Genomic DNA, 20,694 nt, shown 5'->3' with positions numbered 1-20,694 from the left:
CTCTCTCTCTCTCTCTCTCTCTCTCTCTCTCTGCCTCTGTCTTACTCTCTCTCTCTCAAAATACATAAACAGTTGAAAACTTAAAATTAAAAAAAGATAAATCAGAATGCAGAAAACATATTTCATATATTTTTTTCTTTCAGAGTGTGGCAGATTAAGTGGCACCTGGGTGGCTCAGGCAGTTAAGCATCTTGATTTGGGCTCAGGTCGTCATCTCCCAAACCGGTTTGTGAGTCTGAGCTATGCGTCGAGCTCTGTGCTGACAATGAAGAGCCTGTTTGGGATTCTCTACGTCTCTCCCCTCTCTACCTGTCCCTACCCTGCTTGCTCTCTCTCTCAAAATAAATAGCTAAAAAACAAAAAAACAAATTCAGTGTTGCAGCTTCAAATTTAGTTTTTCATTTTACAGATAAAGAACCTTATTGACCTCACCAGAAATTTTATTTAATGAAAAGAATAAATGTTTATTTCCTCTCTTTCTCTCAAAAACACCTAAAATATACCAAGATTTTACCACACGCTAAGTTAACTTAGAAACCCCAAGAAAGACAATAGCCAAAAAGTGAAAATTCGCAATCAACCTGGTATGGACTAAAACAGATTTCACTCTGCATTCCTTAGAAACACAGGTTTTGCTAAACTAAATCTAGGATATCACCTTTATTAAACTGAAAGGCAAGGGCAAAAATTTCTTTCGGTTCTTCACAGAAATCAGGTGTAAGTCATTCGGAAAAGTCTAAGCATTATTTTGGTTGTTACCTGGCTTTTTTTCCCTTAATTTGCACTTAAAATATTTCCTCCCACATTTTATAATTTAAAGAGCATCTGCTCTGCCTTAATGCCACTATTGCTGCTGTGATTTTATGATCCTTTCTCTCAACTCTTCATACTTTAAGTTCATCTCGCCCTTCTAAAATGAATTCTTCCCCTTCACCCCCCTCCTCATCTCATATGCATTGAGCTATTCTTTCCAGCTGCCTTCTCCTTCTTTGCTTCCATAAAGGCATACCCGAGAATTGTCTACTCCCACCAAACTTTCTAAATGTCAATCCTGTACCTTCCTCTCTGTTGTCATTACACTGATTTCTATTATGATCTTGAGGACTTCCGTTTCTTCCTAAGATCCTTTTCATCATTATAAGGAGCAAGAGGATGGTATGGGGTGGGGGCAGTATAAAACGAAACAACTTACCTTTGCAAGACCAAGGACAGCTAACGTCTTGAGAGAAGGTTTCAGAAGAGATTTAGATGATGGTAAAACAGGAACAGGATCGCCATAAACTCTGACTGGTGGTTTGGAAAGAGTTTCAGCCATATTTTTATTTTCAGAATCAGGATTGTTGTCCTCAGATAAGGTTCCATCTTTTGGTTTCATAGTACCACGTTTTGGTCTCACTTAGTAGAAAACAAAGTAAAGAGGACATGAAAATATCTGTAACTTCAAATTAGTGAATAACACAAGAATGGACAAGAATTAGTGAATAATACAAGTCTTCCAATAGCTTACTGTTTTTAATGAATTGCCAAGAGGAATGCAGGAGCTTTGCTATGCGTGATTTCAGGACATTCTAGAAAAGAATTAATAGCTTTAAGGATTACAAGAATCCAATTCAATAAAATCATTGTAATATTCACCATTACCAAATGAGCACCATTACACAAGGAACACAGGCTTTGGAATCATTCAAATGTAGATTCACATCTCAGTTATGCCGTTAACTATTTATTACCAGTCTCCATTTCCTTATGTGGTGAGGATTAAAAGAGATCTCATAAGTAGTCCCAAATGTTACTCGCCGTACCTATAACTGATTAATATTGGGTAAATACTTTACCAAAGTAACCTCAGATAAACAATGAACCCTAGGTAATTGAAAGCATGTTGAAAAAACTAACACTAAGAAATTTAAATATGTTATCTTGTGAAGTGTTTGCATGATTTAGACTAGCATGAACTATCTCTTGTAAGAGAAAATATACAAACGTACTCTTCAGTAGTATCTTATGTTGGTAAGTTGGAATTGCAAACAGTTTAAGTGGCTTCTGTTTCTCAAAACACTAAAGACAAATATGACTATTTAAATGTAGTTCCTTCTGGGACGCCTGGGTGGCTCACTCAGTTAAGTGACCAACTTTTCTTTTATTTATTTATTTATTTATTTATTTATTTATTTTTTATTTTTTTTAAATGTTTTTATTTATTTTTGAGACAGAGAGAGACAAAGCATGAACGGGGGAGGGGCAGAGAGAGAGGGAGACACAGGCTCCCTCAGAAGCAGGCTCCAGGCCCTGAGCCATCAGCCCAGAGCCCGACGCGGGGCTCGAACTCACGGACCGTGAGATCGTGACCTGAGCTGAAGTCGGACGCTTAACCGACTGAGCCACCCAGGCGCCCCAGTGACCAACTTTTCATGTCAGCTCAGGTCATGAACTCAAGGTTAGTGGGGTTCAACCCACACATCGGGCTCTGTGCTGACAGCGTGGAACCTGCTTGAAATTCCCTCCTTTCCTCTCTGTCTGCCCCTCCCTACTAGCACTTGCTCATTCTCTCTCTCTCTCCCTCCCTTTCCAAGAGAAATACAAACACTATAAAAACATTTAGCTCAGCTCCTTCCAAGAAAGAGAAAAAAGAATAATAAACCTTGTGGGGCAATGAGTCATGGATGAAAACCACACACAGACAGTAGAATTCCATAACCAATATGTTGACAATGGAGTTGACAGAAAGTGATGTACTAAAAGAACAGACACTACAGAAATGTTTTCTGCAAGGAAATATTAGGGTAGGGGTAAACCATTAAAAAAGAGCATGGTGGTGGGAACACATAGGTGGCTCAGCCAGTTCAGCGTCCAACTTCAGCTCATGAGTCATGATCTCACGGTTTGTGGGTTTGAGCCCCACATTGAGCTCTGTGTTGACAGCTCCGAGCCTGGAGCCTGCTTTGGATTCTGTGTCTCCCTCTGTCTCTGACCCTACCCCGCTTGCACTCTGTCTCTCTCGCGCACTCCATAATAAATAAACTTAAAAACATCAAAAATATCTTTAAAAGCATGGGGGGAGAAGAGGAAAAAAGGAAAAAAAAATGAGACATGACCAATCAATGCAGCATGAGCTTAAGACAAGGAAGAAAAGCAGAAATGTAAGCAAAATAAGATAAGTGGAAACAACATACATTTTTCAACAGGTACATAAGTAGGATGGGAATATAGTATGAACAATAGTCTCTTTTAAACCTTTGAAAGATTATATATATATATATATATATATATATATATCCTATATGTAAAACAGAGGCTTTGATTCACAGTATATCCCTAATAATACTGACTCTTATCACACTACAGTTATCTGGTTATAAGTACTGTAATAAAGAATTTAATTTTTTTCAGTATAAAATAAATTGTTCAATTACTGGCATCTATCACTTCCTAAAAGCTATAAATTATTACTAGACTAACAAAAGAACAGAAAAAGAGAGGTTCCTAACACGTCAACATTCACTATGGAGAAAGAATTGGGAATGAGAATTCTAGGAAGAAATGGGAACCTTCAAAGGATGTATGTAATGGGACACAGATGGGGTTAAACAAACAAAGGCTGAGGACTTTTTCTCTGCAATTCTAAGCTCACAATGGGAGGATACTAAAAATAGACTGTAACCTTCTTTCTTATGTAATTCCTGATTTCCTCAATAGAATTCATTTGCGTTTATACGTATTAAACACTAAAACGGAATATAAACTGAAGCCTGACTTTTTAAATTCACATATTTAATTGTGACATATCATGCGTATTTTGTTACTTTTCAAACTCCATTCTACAGAATTCCATTTCCCTACTCATTTATTCACATTAAAAAACTATGACATTGTTTCTTCCAAGCAAGACTTCATTCTAGGAGCTCCAGGAGTCAAACAAGTGTGTTTCCTAACCTGCAGTAGCTTATGATGTAGGGGCTTTGAAGTGAATATTTAAATAAGTATCAGATGTCTGAAACTTTAAATTTTAGAATCGGACACAAGGACTAGGAGGAGATAGTTTTCAAAGCTAGTGTATGAAACATTTCTGAAATTAGAAATTTGACAACTTGGCTGTGAAGAGCCTCTGCTCATAGAGCTACTCTTTTCAGCAAAATACGTATTCTTCGGGGAGATGCACAATTTTAACTTACTCTTCATGGAGTTATTTCAAAACTACAGGGGAACACTTCTGTAACGTAAATGTTGAGAAATAATGTAAACACCTAAATTTCTACATTTTCTAATATGATTTTAGTCTAAATGTAGAACAAAGGATAGAACCAAAGGAAAATCCTGTATCTCACCAAAAATAAAACTTGCCCGGGGCGGGGGGCAACCTACAATAGATACTTGGACCTAATCAGGTTTCATTTAGGCATGAGTATTATCAGTCATGTTACTATCACAGTAAGAATCCTTATCCTTAACCAAATGTCACATTTCCTCCACTATGGGAAAGCTTTTCCTAATATAATTTGACGGTCATTATATATTTTCCAGCCCATTCTTTTATCAGCCTCCACCTGTAGGATTTACCAAAGTACAACAAAAGAAAAGAAAAGAAAACAAAGCAAAACATTCAACACGTCATGTATCTGTAAAGTGGGTTTTTTCTTGCTAACTTTCCATGACACACATAAAATAATGATACACAGCCTCCTCTTAAATTTTCAGAGTAAATAAGGGAGAAAACTCAATTCAGAGCAGGAAAGTGAGTTTCACAGGAGAGAACTTTACCTTGGTACCAAAATGTAAGACTTGGCTAGATGATGTAGGCCATGAATCATCAGGACCAGGTTTGTCAGAAAGCCTTTAGAGCAAAAATATACAACAAAAACATGTTCATTTATTTTAAAAGAAAATTTAAAAAGTTAAGTGATAGGTCACCTATCTGTATATTAAACCACGATTCTTGGTATCATTAAAAGTTGGCCTCTGGTTTTTTACATTAAGTTTTATTTTAATTACAGTAATAATAGCATCAAGTGTTATATTAGTTTATTAATATAGTGATTCACCAACTCCATACTCACCCCATGCTCATCATGACAAGGGCACTCCTTTATCCCCATCACCTCTTTCAGCCCTCACACCACTAAACTCCTCTCTGGGAACCATCTGTTTGTTCTCGGCAGTTAAGAGCCTATTTCTTGGTTTGTCTCTCCCTTATTCTTTCCCTTTGCACTTTTCTTGTTTCTTAAGTGCTCATGATTAGCATCACATGGTATTTGCCTTTCCCTGATTTTCCTTAACATACTACTCTCAGTCTCCATCCAGGGCATTGAAATGGCAAGATTTCATTGTTTCATGGTTGAGTAATATTCCAGTGTGTGTGTGTGAGTGTGTGTGTATGTGTGTGTGTGTGTATACATATCCACACACATACATACATATAGGACTTCTCCTTCTTTCACTCATTTGTCCATGGACGCTTGCACTGGCTATTGGAAATAATGCTGCAATAAACACAGAGGTGCATGTGTCCCATGGAATTCGTGTTTTTGTATTATCTTGGGTAGTATCCAGTAGTTACTGGATCATAGGAGAGTTCTGTTATTAATTTTTTGAGAAACCTCCATACTGTTTTCCACAGGGGCCGCATTTGCATTTTCACCAACAGTACAAGAGGTTTCCTTTGTCTCCACATCCTCGCAAACACCTGCTTCTTGTGTCTTGGAGTGTAGTCATTCTGACAGGTGTGAAGTGATATCTCGTTGTTCTTTTGGGGAGCATTTTTTCATGTGTCTGTTGACCATATGTATATTGTCTTTGGAAAAATGTCTGGTTATGTCTTCTGCTCATTTTTAAACTGGGCTTTTTTGGAGGGGAGGATACTTACTCGTATCAATTTTTTATCCTTTATGGATATTAACGCTTTACTGGATTTGCAAAACATTTGCAAATATGTTCTCCCATCCCAGAGGATGCCTTTCAGTTTTGAAGGCTTCCTTCACTGTGCAAAAGCTTTGTAGGCTCATGTAGTCCCCCAAGTTTGTTCTCGCTTTATTTCCCTTGGCTCAGGAGACATAACTAGTAAAATGTTGCTACAGCCAAAGTCAGAGAAATGACGGCCCGTGCTCTCTTCAAGGATTTTTTTTTTATGGTTTCAAGTATCACACGTAGGTCTGTAATTCATTTTGAGGTTATTTGTGTGTATGGTACAGAAATTGGCCCAGGTTCATTCTTTGGAATGTGGCTTGTCCGGTTTACCCAACACCATTTGGTGAAGAGACTGCCTTTTCCGCACTGGATAGTCTTTCCTGTTTGTGGAAGATGAACTGACCATACACTGCTGAATTTATGTCTGGGTTTGCGGTTCTAGTCCACTGAGCTATGAGGCTATTTTGTACGCCAGTAGCCACCATACTGTTTGGATTACTACAGCTTTGGAATACAACTTGAAAGCTGAGATCGTGATACCTCCAGGTTTCCTCGTTTTCAATATTGCTTTGGCCATTCAAGGTCTTTTGTGGTTCTATACAACGTTTAGGATTGTTTGTCTAGCTCTGTGCCAAATGCTGTTGGTATGTTGACAGGGATTGCATGACATCTGTCGATGGCTTTGGGTAGTGTAGACACTTTAAAAATATGTATTCTTCCCATCTGTGAGCATCGGATGTCTTTCTCTTTCTTTCCGTCACCTTCAATTTCTTTCATCAGTGTTTTACGGTTTCCCGAGTACAGGCCTTTCACAATTTGGACCCTGTTTTAAAAAAGCTTTTGGTTCTCTATTTTGCCTCGACCTCTCCTAACCTGTGAAATCTCCAGGAAAGACCCAGTCTCAGTTTCCATAACCAAATGTGACAGGCAGGGAATGCTCTGAAATGGTTGAAAATTAAATGTATAAACGTTACTACAATGACGTCTCACCTCACATCTGTCAGAATGGCTCAGTTTCAACACACAGGAAACAACAAGGGTTGCTCAGGGTGTGGAGAAAAAACAACCCTTGTGCACCGGTCATGGGATGTAAATTGGTATTGCCACAGTGAAAGCCAGTATGGAGGGGCCTCAACAAATTAAAAACACACATCCCATAGGATCCAGTGGTTCCACTACTGGGTATTTATTTACCCAAGGGAAATGGAAATACTAATTTGAAAAGATATATGCACCCCTATCTTTATTATAGCATTATCTACAATAGACAAGATATGGAAGCAACCCAAGTGTCCACCAATACATGAAGAGACCACACACACACAAGCACATACACACACACACACACGCAGACACACACACACACACACACACACAATGAAATATTACGCAGCTCTAAAAGAGAATGAGATCTTGCCATCTGCCACATGATGGATATACCTAGATGGTTTGAGGCTAAGTGAAATAAGTCAGACAGAATAAGACAAATCCTATATGATTTCACTTCTGTGTAGAATGTAAAAAGGGGAATAAATGAACAAACCAGAGCAAAAGCAGAAACAGACCAATAAATGCAGAGATTTGACTCTTGCCAGAAGGGAGGGGAGGTGGGGGGATGGACAAAATGGGTGAAGGGGAGAGGGAAGTTCAGGGTTCCAGTTATAGAATGAATAAATCACAAGGCTCAAAGGTACAGCATAGGGAATCTTGTCAGTGGTATCGTAATAGCATCATACATTGACAGATGGGAGCTACGCTTATGGCGATCACGGTGAAACATCCAGAGTTGTTGCATCACATATTACCTTGTGTGTCAGGTAGATCTCCGTTTAAGGAAATATATCAAAGTTTAGGTTTCTATGTTATGAGTGGTAGGACTAACTAGAGATTGAAAGATTCAAAGTTCCCAAGGCCAACTTTGTTCCCACACTGGTCTTGCCTTATTTAGGTCCATAATAACTAGCAAGACATTCCAAGCCTTCAGGGGCATTCAGCTACCAAGGAGGGAGACTGTGATCAAATGGTCCTGGTGGTTGTGCCTCTATTTCTCTATACGCTGCCTGAATATTTTCTTCCCTATGAGCTCCCACTGCTACATCACTCTTCGGCACGGTTCTGTGGCATTCCCCAACCTTTCAATCTTTAGCCTATGAAGCCATACACTCCTACAACAAGGATGGGCTCCAATGACCGAGGGTAGGAGCCATGTCCTGCTCCCGGAGAACAAGCGAATTGGGAGTCTCAGTCATCCACACAGTCACCTCAACATAGGCATGTTATCACCGATCCAGATGAAGCTCCCTTACTGATTTGACAAGTCAGTCCTACCCCTGCCCAGCACTACAAGTACATGGGAAGGGCATCACAGATTGAGGAAAAGAGGTGGAGTGAGGAGACTGCTTGCCTTGGGCCATACATCTCTGATGCTCGGAATCTCCACCACCCACCCCCAATCCCTTGAGAGGATCTAAGCCATCCTCCCTCAGTTGGGGTGGAAGTAGGGGATATCTTATTTCTATTTGCTGTAAACAGACTCTTCCCAGCAGCTCAAATGATCTTTAATCTCTCTCATCAGAAAATCTGAGGTATGCTCGCACCTTCAATGAAACCAACACACACAAAAGCAGAAACCTGGTCACCACCCTCTTGAACACTCTATTTGAATATGCCTTTCTAAACAACTCCCCGAATCCTGGGTCCTTCATTCCTGTCATTCACCTTTATCTCACTTGGCATAAACCCCCATATTCTGACATCTTTTCTCAAGCTCTTATTCCTAAACAACTCAGTGTTGTTCTCCTTGAAACCTGGTCTCCTCTGCTAATTCGATTCTTACCCTCCTTCATTGTATTCATTAGACCCCTCCCCAGCTTTCTATTATTAAAACAGTTGCCTGCGAGATGAAGACAAAAAAGAAGGAAGAAAGGAAAGAAAGAAAGAAAACCAGAATTTAAATCTCATTTCTGTCACTTATCATATCCAAATAGGTCACTTCAATCTCTTTTGAGTTTCAAATTCTCCATGGAAACAACCATTGGGCAAGGAGGTGAAACATAGGTTGACGTACCAGAGGGTGTTTTGAGGAATCAACCTCTGAGGTTCCCTAAATCTTGAGACTCTAAGTGCTTTTGAAATGGCCTCTGGAAAAATGGAGAGTCCTTAGCTGGCAGAAGTGGGAAAATTATTGGAAAAAAAAAAGAAATAGCAAGGAAACCAGAGAAGAAAGTCAAAAGGCAAAAACAGTACAAAAAAGTCACGGGGGAAAAAAAAACTCCAAAAAAACCCAAAAAGCTTCCTAGAACTAGACAAGGGTACTAGCCCAAAGGGAAACAAGCCGGGGAACTTAGGCAACAGAGAATCATATAGCAATATCCTCGAAATAGAGGCTGGATTTAATTAATGTAACATGGTCTACAACTACATATCCTTCCCTTACAGAAAACTCATTTGTCTCAAGAAGAGGGGATACCACTACATCTAAGGAGCTGCCTGACGACATCTTGCTTATTATGTAAAAGCCTTGACACCATGGCCATAGCTGACATCCACCCTAAAATCTCGGACAGTAAAAACAAGGGACTAGTTACCACTGCACTAATGACTTTTGTTAGCGCTAGTGGTCAAATATATGAGGCCAAATGCTTGGACTAATCTGGGTTCTTAAGAAAACCCTAAATTAGGGTTGCGACACCATTACCTTTGACATTCTGAGCTGATCTGCCCTAGGATCTGTACCTTCATCTCAGTGCTGCTGAGGAACCAGAGAATGGATGTGGAAGCTTCACGGGCTGATGGGCAAAGCCCAACGGCTACCCATTAACTATGGAATCATGGTCGAGTCTTCAACCTCCCTGAACCACAGTTGCGAAAGTAATAAAAAGTAGGCTACAATAACACAGCTACTTTGCAAAGCTATACAATGACTATATACCTGAACAGATGTTACGCATAGGATATAGTGTCTAGTCCAGGGTAGAACACGCAACAACTGCTTTTGTTCTCTGCGTTCCCTTAGGAGACACATAATTTTCTGTTCACTCATTCCATTTCCTCTCCTTTCATTATCCGTTTCATTTCATTTCATTCCTTTATACTTTGAGAGTGAGTGCACACAGAAATCGGGAAAGATATCCCAAGGAGGCTGTCAGCGCAAAACCCGACGTGGGGCTTGAACTCACAAACCTGAGTTGAAATCAAGAGTCACACCTTAACCGACTGAGCCACCCGGGTACCCCAGCAAATGTCATTTTTACAAATCCATAAAAATCCTACCTGGTTATAGAGTCTTCCTCAGCCTTCTCATCTGATCCTAAAGAAGAAAGCAAAATACATGTTAAATCAACAATCGAAAAATAGAGGAAATTACAAGTGTACGGCTTGTGATTTGTTGAAAAGTATTGCTTTGGGACCACAGCAGGAAACCACACTACACTGAATGGTAATTATACCATTCGTAGGCTTAAAGCACTAAGAAATCTTACTTTCTCCTCTATATTGACCAAAAGCAAGAATGGGTTTTATCAGAATTTGACAGCTACAGGTGAACTGATGTTTACAATGGCCATCACTGACCGACTCTATGGCACTGGAGGAAACTGGTATCGTTAGGAGAATGATTATCATGAGCTGACAATGTCAGACTGAAACTAGCATGATTTTTCTGGACTTCCACTACTAGAGGAGTTGAGAGTACCTTTAGTTTGCTGTAACACGGCAGAACTTCCCCAGCTCTTCAGCAGACACTCTTCAGTTTTAGGAGGAAACACCCCCTCACAAAGTGTGCTCTATAGCTATTGTACTTTGCAGCATGGCCAAACCATAGCAAGCAGACGCTCCCTGGCCTTATTTCCAATGGCAAGGTAAGAAGGAAAGATTTGGCATTCCAGTTTGATAAAAGTTCTAACCTCTTGAGACTGTCTCCTTCCATTGCTAGAGAGTCTATCTAGACCCACCGCACATCACAGAGGAGGAGGATCCCAATGTGAGTGCTGTGTAGTGGTTCATGATGTCATTTTTCTCAACTCTCCCCATTAGGTGACACACATGGAGAGAAATCATACTTTCTTTCATGGAAGGCAGAGGTCATCAGATCCTCTACTGATGAGCAACTAAACAAAACAAAGGGCAAGGAATATCTTGAACGCCTACATTCAATTACCAGGATATTTTCACTTTCTGAACATTCAAAGACATCCACTCTATGATTCTAACTATAGGACACGTGGAAAGAGCAAGGCTATGGAGCTAAGGGTTGGCGTGAATGGAGGGAGAAACGGGCACGGCACAGAGGACTTTTAAGGCAGTGGAACTCTTTCACACGATACCACAAAGGTGGATTCACATCATTACACATTTGTTAAAACTCATAGAATGTATAACACCAAGGCTGAAAGTTAATGCAAATTAGAGACTTGGTCTCAAAACGAAGAGTTTGTGTCCATAGAAAATGCACCACTTTTGTCAGGGTGCCTGGGTGGCTCAGTTGGTTCAGCGTCCAACTCTGGATGTGAGCTCAGGTCATGATCTCACCGTTCATGGGATCAAGTCCTGCATCAGGCTCTGTGCTGACAGCACAGGATTCTTTCCCCCCTCTCCCTCTGCCCCTTGGCTGCTCACACGCATGCATGCTCTCTCGCTCAAAATTAAACCAAGGATCTGAAAGAAAAATCCTACTACAAACGGACCACTGTCGTGCAAGATGTTAACAACAGGGGAGGCTAGGCGTGTACGGGAGCATGGTATGGTATATGCAGACTCTCTGTACTTCCTATTATATTTTGCTGTGAACTTAAAACTGATGAAAAAATCAGGCTTATTAAATGTATGAAACAACAAAAGCAACAAAATATGGTATCCATTGTAGCTACTCTTAGCATATACTTACTCACGATACAGTCATCTTGAACATTAAATTAGAGATCAAAGTAACACAATAGGGGTACTGTCTCCCATCTGGGAGTATATGAAAATACATAAACAAAACACAAAAATACAACAGTTATTTGTATTCGTAGGCAAGAAAACAATTGATGAATATGACCCAAAATCTTATACCTATAAACAGGGGCTCAGCACCATAGGAATAACACCTGGGTTTTCCATATAATTAAGAGATTTTCATTCTCATTTTAAATCAAAAATCATTATGTTGATCATACCTAAGCATCATAATGAAAGCTTAATCCCATAAAAAAAGATTATAATGACCTAATATGGCCCTCCCAAGGAATTTTTGTACAAATACCTACTTCATATGGATGATGAAACTGAAACCATTACCATGGTAACCATCATGTTACTTGCTAGTAAAATAAAATTTGAAGACACCACCAAAAATGACGTCAGGACTATAATTCCTATGCAGAACAGATTTCATCCAGCAGGCCAAAGATGGCTATCCTCAGAACATCCTTCTTGAATGACTGGCCCTTGGTGGTTCCCTGGGATCTTGGATTTCAGGAGGGTTCCCACCATTCCCTAGCTGGTTAAGAGTGGTTCACTGTGCCTAAGTGCTGGTACAAGCAATGTCCTTAAGGCTGTACACTTGATTTCCTTGGTGGAAACCTGGAATTTTGGGACATGCGAAGGAGAAGATGCCTATGTGATTAGCATTTGATGAAACCTCGGGCACTGAGTATCCATAAGCCTCGTACTGGCAGACAACATTTCACTTGTGCTGTCCTAATTTCATGCTGGAGGAATTTAGCACACCCTGCTAACTCCATAGAGAAAGGATTCCTGGAAGCCTGCGCTTGCTTTCCTCTGGCCTTCACCCCATACACCATTGCTCGGTGCTGATTGGCCTTACTTGCCTGTCCCCATACCAATCCACACGCATGACTACAGCTATATGCTGAGTCCCGTGAGCTCTTCTAGTGAATAATCAAATCTGGGTGTCATTGGGATGCCTCTAACACAACTGCATTATATGCAATTTTATTATTTGGGTTGATGTCTTACACGTGGTTACAGTCAGAAGGCCATGTCACAGAATACCTTTCCTGGAATCTCTTTTCTTGGTATTGGCCTTGAAAATTCCTACATCCCTATAGATCCATTTGAAGAAAGGTTTAAAAGGAATAGATGAAATCATGATGTCAGAAATTGTGAAACAAGCAACAACCTTATTTTACTCCGAAAAAAAAAAAGAGTGAGAGAGAGAGAGAGAGAGAGAGAGCGAGAGCGAATCCTGGTGATTGCCCCTATGTTCTACCATATAAAAGTTCTCTGAAATATGAAAAATCAGTTAATTTTCTCCAACTAACTAGGACTTAGTTCATTTTTCTGGCAGATAGGAATCAAAGAAGTACCAGGGATCATTCTACAACAATCAGAACTATCAGACAGAATATGAAAGCATACTGCTGATTATAGTGTTTTTTTGTTTCTTTTCCTTAATTTCCTAGAACATTAAAAATATGGGGCGCCTGGGTGGCGCAGTCAGTTAAGCGTCCGACTTCAGCCAGGTCACGATCTCGCGGTCCGTGAGTTCGAGCCCCGCGTCAGGCTCTGGGCTGATGGCTCGGAGCCTGGAGCCTGTTTCCGATTCTGTGTCTCCCTCTCTCTGACCCTCCCCCATTCATGCTCTGTCTCTCTCTGTCCCAAAAATAAATAAAAAACGTTGAAAAAAAAACATAGTTCACCTATTAAAGGCAGTTATTGGCAAAATAATCAAAAGTCACAAATACGGCATCCAAAATGTCAGATGAGTTATCCTGATGTCTCCCTATCTGACCCTCCTTCCAATTCTCTTATTTTGCCCTAATTGATTCTACCGTATGAAGTACCCCCATTTTATATGGCATTAATGTATATACACTTATCGCTGACTACAGATGCTTATGTTCATCTATGGTAGTTAGGACATATCTCTGCATCATCAGCTAGGTCAGTCCTTAATGTCTTGCCAACAGTGAGGATAACAGTAAGAGTGGGAACACTAGGGGATACGACTCTGACAAATTCTGGTACGAGAAGCTCACCTGATAGTGTTGCTGCATTTCAAATAGTCTGCTCTTCCCTTTAAAGAACTAGTGTATTTTACCACCTTCCAGTAGAAACACAATACACACCGGCTTACTTTCCTTCATTTACTCCCTGTAGTCTCGGCCATTCACATCATTCCCTCTTTGGCTCTTCTCTTCTTTCCTGAGGTTCCTTAGGCCTTCGAGTATCTTGAAAGGGAACTAGTCATTTAGCTCCTTTGGTGGCACTCTCAATTTAATCTGTTGCTGGCACCACATACGATATGCAACTTATCTCCTTTTCACATCTCTTTCTCTTTCCTATGCACTTAACAGGCCGTTTTCTTTACATATTAGAATATATCAGTATTCCTGTTTTAAATCAACATTCTGTCAAATGACCTTTGCATAAAATACAGTACTTACCTTCTACTTGTCCACTTAATATACTTTGCCCTTTCTGATCCACAGCTCCAGAGACATGAGGAACATATTTGTTGGGCTTCTCAGACATACTCTGTTAAAAGTAGCATCGGTAATGAGTTGCGTGAAGACTTCATAAGCCTTTTCCAAGAAAATATCTGAATTTATGATTTTAATAACAATCAGACTTACAAATAAGAAAGACGTATTGAACACCAAAACCTTTAAATACCAAACCTCATATATGCTCTCTTGATTCAGCGTACCATTGAATCTTCATTTGGCTATTGACTCTCTAAACGGATCATGGAAGGCCAGAATAAGTACTTTCAAAGGCAGAAGCCTGACTTGTGTGCAGATTTCAAAAAGGTACTAACAAAACACCTTCCTTTGCATTCCTGACCAAAATAAAAGGACATTTGAAATAAGTTTTGAAACAAATTCTTTAAAAGTGTACTTGCTATAAATGAAAACTCCTTCTAATAAAATGGCAGACATTTGTTTCAGTGTCAATTCATACCTCACATGATCAGAAACTTTGGAGTATATCATGTTGAGTATCAACAAAACACTGTTGTAGCTGCTGCTTCGTTTAGGTAAACAAAGGCTTGACCTTTTTCTGGACGAAAGAAGGGTTGGATCGAATGGCAAAGTAGTAAGAAAAACTTTTCTTAAAATCATGGTGAACTAGTAGCAAAAAAATGTAGATATAGGTATGGGACTCTTCAGAATGTGTAGTAAGCATTCAAACGGCAAGTATAAGAACATTTATGTCTCAGTCACCTGAAATGTGCCAAGCACTCATTTCACTATGCACCTTTTCTGTTTTACACACAACCATAATAATGATTGTGATGATGGAGTGGGTCTTCCCACTTCTTGGTCACTCTAAGTAAGACATTGGAGTAAAATGATGATCCGTGGTCCTCTCTGTCCAGAATGTCCCTCGCCACGGTCTACACGACTGGTCCTTCTCATCTTTCACTTGGCACCTTTTGCCACCCTCAGATCTTTTCTGACTACCAAAATTCCCACTCCCACTCTCATCGTCATCCTCACTGCAAATGCCCCCAATATTCTCTCAACTAACATTGTCCATTTCCTATCGATGAAGCCTTTATAGTCACTTATAATGGATTGCTGTCGACTTACTTTTCTGCTCCAGCCACAACAACCTAAACCTTCCCCTTGTACACTCAGTAGCTAACTGCTTGGCACATACTCAGTATACAAGGACCAATTAATTAAGGTCAAAACATTTACACTAATCTCACTGAGTAGATCTCAAAAGTACCAAATCACTATACTGTTGACCCTTGAACAAAGCAAGGGTTACGGGCTCTGATGGCCATGCACTCGAAAATCCACAAATATCTTTTGAAACCTCAAAACCAAATCAAAAAAACCCAAAATTACTACTGAATTTCCTACTTTAAAAGCAATCACACTTAAAAATCAAAAAGTATATATGTATTGAAAACCAGAACATTAAAGCAGAAGGGCTTGTATATGCTCTCTAGGTCTCATCTACCTTTTCGGCCTCATTTGGCCATTGACTCTGTAAACTGAGCATGGAAAGTCAGGGTTAGGATAACGGAATGCTGAGCTTACCAACAATATACACAGTCGATTAATGCATGTTTTCCCTGTTATATGTATTACATACTGTATTCTTACACTATAAACTAAAGAAAAGGTTACTAAGAAAATCATAAAAAAGGGGTGCTGGGTGGCACTGTCGGTTCAGGGTCAGGCTCTTGACTTTGGCTCAGGTCATGACCTGAGTTCAACGCTGGCAGTGTGGACCCTGATGAAGATTCTCTCTCTGCCCCCGCTTCCCTACTCACGTGCTCTGTCTTCTCTCTCTCTCACAAAACAAATAATTAAAGAAAAGAAAAACAAGACGAAAAAGAAAATCATAAGGAAGAGAAAATATGTTTACAGGATTGTACTGTATTTATTGAAAAAAATCTGTACGTATGTGGACTCCCACAGTCCAAACCCATCTTGTTCAAGGGTCAAATGTATACCTATATGACGTCTCCACTAAGAGTTTACTGGAACTTATTATAGCCCCAAATGAGAAAATCAAAAACGCATTCTAACTTTGCCATTCTTTTCTGGACACTAGGGCCATTTTATTGGCCTTCGAACACCTTCCCATTGAAAACAAGCATTCTTGGGGGGCTTGGGTGACTTAGTCGATTAGGCACCCAACTTTGAAATTGCGAAAAGGAAAGTAAAAGGTGGAGGGAGGAGTTAAGATGGCAGGGGAGGGGATCAGAATTTCCCTTATCCCTCAAACACAGCAGTATTGAGGCCACAACACTTGGAATACCAGGAATACAGGCTGCAGAGGGACAGAAAAATCTCCACAGGTGCAAAGTGAAAGCTTGGCGGGACAGAAGGGTGTGTATGCGAATTGGGAGAAATAAAATGGGTAGCACAGGCATGGAGTGGGGGAAGCCCTTTGGTGGAGAAACGAAAGGAAGGTAGAGGGAGAGGCTGTGGAAGTGCATTTGGATATGAGAAAGCCTGTCCGGACCACAGACCAAGGAGAGATCCAGAGGACCAGTTTCTACTTTGCAAAGCAGCCTTAGAGGCTAAAAAACAGGATTTTCAGGGTTGCCAGACTTTCTCTAGACCAGAGCTACCACCTCCCATGCCTGGTGGGGAGGGAGCCGCCCCTAGGCTTGGTAGCAATCTCAGGGCTACACTGGGAGAGAACACCTTGAGATTGGTGGAAAGGGGATGTATTGCCCTGCCCAAGGGAAAAAGACCGTGCAGGCACGAGCCAGAGGCCCTCTGTCCACTGGGCAGAGTGGCGCAACTCCACTACCAGGTCCGAGCAAAGCAGGATCCTACAGGTTTTTGAATCCCAGCTCAGTGCTCAGGTGGCGCAGGGGACTGTGCAACAAGGCAAGCCGGCTCCCCAGGCTATTCCGTGAGGATAGCCTAAACAGTGAGTTTTGAGACACCTCGTGTGGGCAGGAGAGATTGGGGTGTCGCCATTTCTCTCCCCATGACCAACATCGTGGGGCTTCAGGGAATGGACAGTGAGCCTCCGTGGAGGCAGGCCCATTACACCGAACCCTGGCTCTCTGTGCCTCGTAACTGCTTCTCTGTAGGAGTGAGACAGACACTGATGGGACCACACAGCCCCTCCTCTGGACCAGCACAGCCACCAGTCCCAGGCACCAATAGACAACACTCCTCCGGGTTTCTATCTTTGTTTGTTTGTTTGTTTGTTTTCATTTGAGTTATTCTTTTGTCTCTCCTTTTCTTTTTTAATGTTTATTTCTTTATTTTGAGAGAGAGAGTGAGTGATCAAGCAGAAGAGATGCAGAGAGAGGGAGAGAGAGAATCCGAGCAGGATCCATGCTCTCACTGCAGAACCTGATGGGGGTTTTGATCCCACCAACAGCGACAACATAACGTGAGCCAAATTCAAGAGTCGGACGCTTCAGCTAGTGAGCCACCCAGGCGCCCATCTTTTCTTTCCTTTGCTTTCCCTTTCTTCTAAAAGAGCACCTTTTTACTCTTTCTACTCTGCTCTTACCTCTTCTCCCTTTGGAAACCGCCTAGGAGTCTCGAGTTGACGTGGGTCAAAACCAATTATATATCTACATATATCTATATATCTTAATATATACCTATATATCTATATTTAGAGATATATATAGATATATAGATATATCTATAGATAGATAGATATAGATAGATATATTTTTTTACTTTGTTCCTCTGTTCTGGTTCTTTGTTTGTTTGATTGTGCATTTTCTCTATACTCTTCTAGATCTCCTTCTTCATTTTCCTCCCTCTCTTTCTGGATTAAGCCCTATAGCTCCTTTGAGTCACTGCTTGGTCTTTTTTTCCATTCCAGTCAGTTCTCTTTTTGTTTGGGCTAATGATTCTTCACCACCTTCTTCTCCTTGTTTCCAGGATTACTTCAACAAACAAATCAAAGCCCATCAGGTGGAAGGCCCAAACCGCCACTCCAAGTACCGAGAACAGCAGCCAAAGACGCACCGAAAGAGTGCACACAACACACTCCAAAACACATTTGTTCAACTGCCAGGCCCTGGACAGTATAGGAGCTCTTTTTAATATAGTAGTACTCGCAGGTGTGGGACAGAGAACAAGCTATTCAAACACATAAAGGGCAGGAATCTAGCCAAAACGACGAAATCGAAGAATTCTGCTCAAAAAAAATTCCGGGAAGAAAGGACAGCCAGAGAAGTGCTCAAAAGAGACAGAAACAATATATGTGAGCACATTTTAGGAATGACACTCATAAGATGCATAGTTGCGCTTGAAACCACGCATAGAAGACAGCAGACAAACTACTGCTTCAGAGATCAAGGACCTAAGGAATCGTCACCATGAACGCTGAAAATGAAATGGTGTCAAGGAGATACAAAGTAAACTAGATGCAGTGACAGCAAGGATGGGAGAAGCAGCAGACAGAATCGGTGAAACAGAAGATACAATTGTGGACAAAGATGAAGCAGGGAAAGGAAAGGAAGGAAATGACTAGATCGTGAGGCAGGAACTAGAGACCTACGTGATTCGGTGAGATGAAATATTAGCCATATCCTAGGAGACCCAGAAGAAGAAGAGTGAGAGAAAGGGGCAGAAGGTTCGTTTGAACAACGTATAGCTGAGAGCTTCCCTCATCTGGGGAAGGAAACGGGCATCCAAGTCCTGGCGGCACAGAGAATTCCTTTCCAAATCAACAAACCCAGGTCAACACCACGACATGCCATAGCGAAACTGGAAAATTACAAAGATAAGGAGAGGATTCTGAAAGCAGCTAGGGACAAACGGGTCTTATTCGTCAAGGGAAGACACATAAGGATGGCAGCAGGCCTGTCCAAAGAAACTTGGCAGGGCAGAAGGGACGGGTAGCAAACGGTCAGTGTGCTGAATGGGAACATATGTGGCGAAGAATCCCTTCCCCAGCAAGGCTGTCATTTAGAATAGAAGGAGAGAGAAAGGCTTTCCCAGACAAACAAAACCTAATGGAGATCATGACCACTAAACCAGCCCTGCAGTAGATCCTAAGGGGCGAGTCTGTGAGTGGAAAGCAGCAGAGACTACAAAGAACCAGAGGCCTCACCAAAAGCATGAAACCTTCAGATAACACAATGGCACTAAATCCATATCTTTAACTAATCACTCTGAATGTGAATGGACTTAATGTCCCAATCAAAAGACACCGGGAATCAGAATGGATAAAACACAAAACAAAACCAAACAACAAGATCCATCTATATGTTGTCAGCAAGACACTGATGTTAGACCCCAGGACACCTCCAGATTCAAAGTGAAGCTATGGGGAACCACCTATCATGTTACCAGAAGTCAAAAGAAAGCTGGAGTCACCACACTTCCACCAGAAAGACTAGATTTTAAACCAGAGACTGTAGTAACAGATTCAGAAGGGCATTGGATCATAATTAAGGGGTCTATCCATCAAGAGGAGCTAACAATTGCAAATGTTTATGGCCCCAAAGTGAAACGCCCACACATATGTATCGATTAATCACAAACATGATTAAGTGTATACATACAAATACCATGATTGTAGACGACGTTAAGACTCCACTCATGGCAACAGGCGGGTCGTCAAGGCAGAAAATCAGTAAGGACACACAGATCCAATGTGTCATTGGACCAGATGTATTCAGATATACATAGATATATATTGGCCTAATATATACATTTATATACACGGGTATCAACACCGATATATTAAGATCTTTTCATCCAACAGCGGTAGAATGCACATTCTTCTTAAGTGCACATAGAACATTCTCCAATGTCTCCAAGTGACATCCTGGGTCACAAAACAGCCCTCCACAAATATAAAAGGACGGAGATCATACCTTGCATATTTTCAGATCACAGCAATGAGCACTTGCTCATTCTTTCTCTCTCCCTCCCTTTCCAAGAGAAATACAAACATTACAAAAACATTTAGCTCAGCTCCTTCCAAGAAAGAGAAAAACAAGAATAAAAAACCTTGTGGGGCAATGAGTCCTGGATGGAAACCACACACAGACAGTAGAATTCCATAACCAATATGTTGACAATGGAGTTGACAGAAAGTGATGTACTAAAAGAACAGACACTAAAGAAATCGTTTCTGCAAGGACAAATTAGGGTAGGGGTAAACCATTAAAAAAGAGCCTGGTGTGGGGAACACGTATGTGGCACAGTCAGTTCAGCATCCACCTTCAGCTCATGAGTCATGATCTCACGGTTTGTGGATTTCAGCCCCACGTTGAGCTCTGTGTTGACAGCTCGGAGCCTGCAGCCTGCTTTGGATTCTGTGTCTGCCCCTAACCCGCTTGCACTCTGTGTCTCTCTCTGTCTCAAAAATAAATAAACATTAAAAAAAATT

The 20,694-nt window shown here is 40.9% G+C and overlaps 1 protein-coding gene across 1 annotated transcript in view; it reads right to left on the bottom strand.

Moving 5' to 3' along the window:
* LOC131495868 (ankyrin repeat domain-containing protein 26-like) overlaps positions 1 to 20,694 on the bottom strand; it is a 253,686-nt gene that overhangs the window by 113,487 nt on the left and 119,505 nt on the right. Inside the window, exons 8-10 of the mRNA XM_058701042.1 lie at positions 14,292 to 14,382; positions 10,174 to 10,210; positions 4,759 to 4,831 (exon numbers count right to left, since the gene is read on the bottom strand). Of these exons, the coding sequence (XP_058557025.1) occupies positions 4,759 to 4,831; positions 10,174 to 10,210; positions 14,292 to 14,382 (201 nt within the window). The remainder of the gene's footprint in view (positions 1 to 4,758; positions 4,832 to 10,173; positions 10,211 to 14,291; positions 14,383 to 20,694) is intronic.

The sequence above is a fragment of the Neofelis nebulosa genome, chromosome 15 (assembly GCF_028018385.1).
Source record: "Neofelis nebulosa isolate mNeoNeb1 chromosome 15, mNeoNeb1.pri, whole genome shotgun sequence".
NCBI lineage: Eukaryota > Metazoa > Chordata > Mammalia > Carnivora > Felidae > Neofelis > Neofelis nebulosa.
This window is presented reverse-complemented; position numbering and strand designations above follow the sequence as displayed.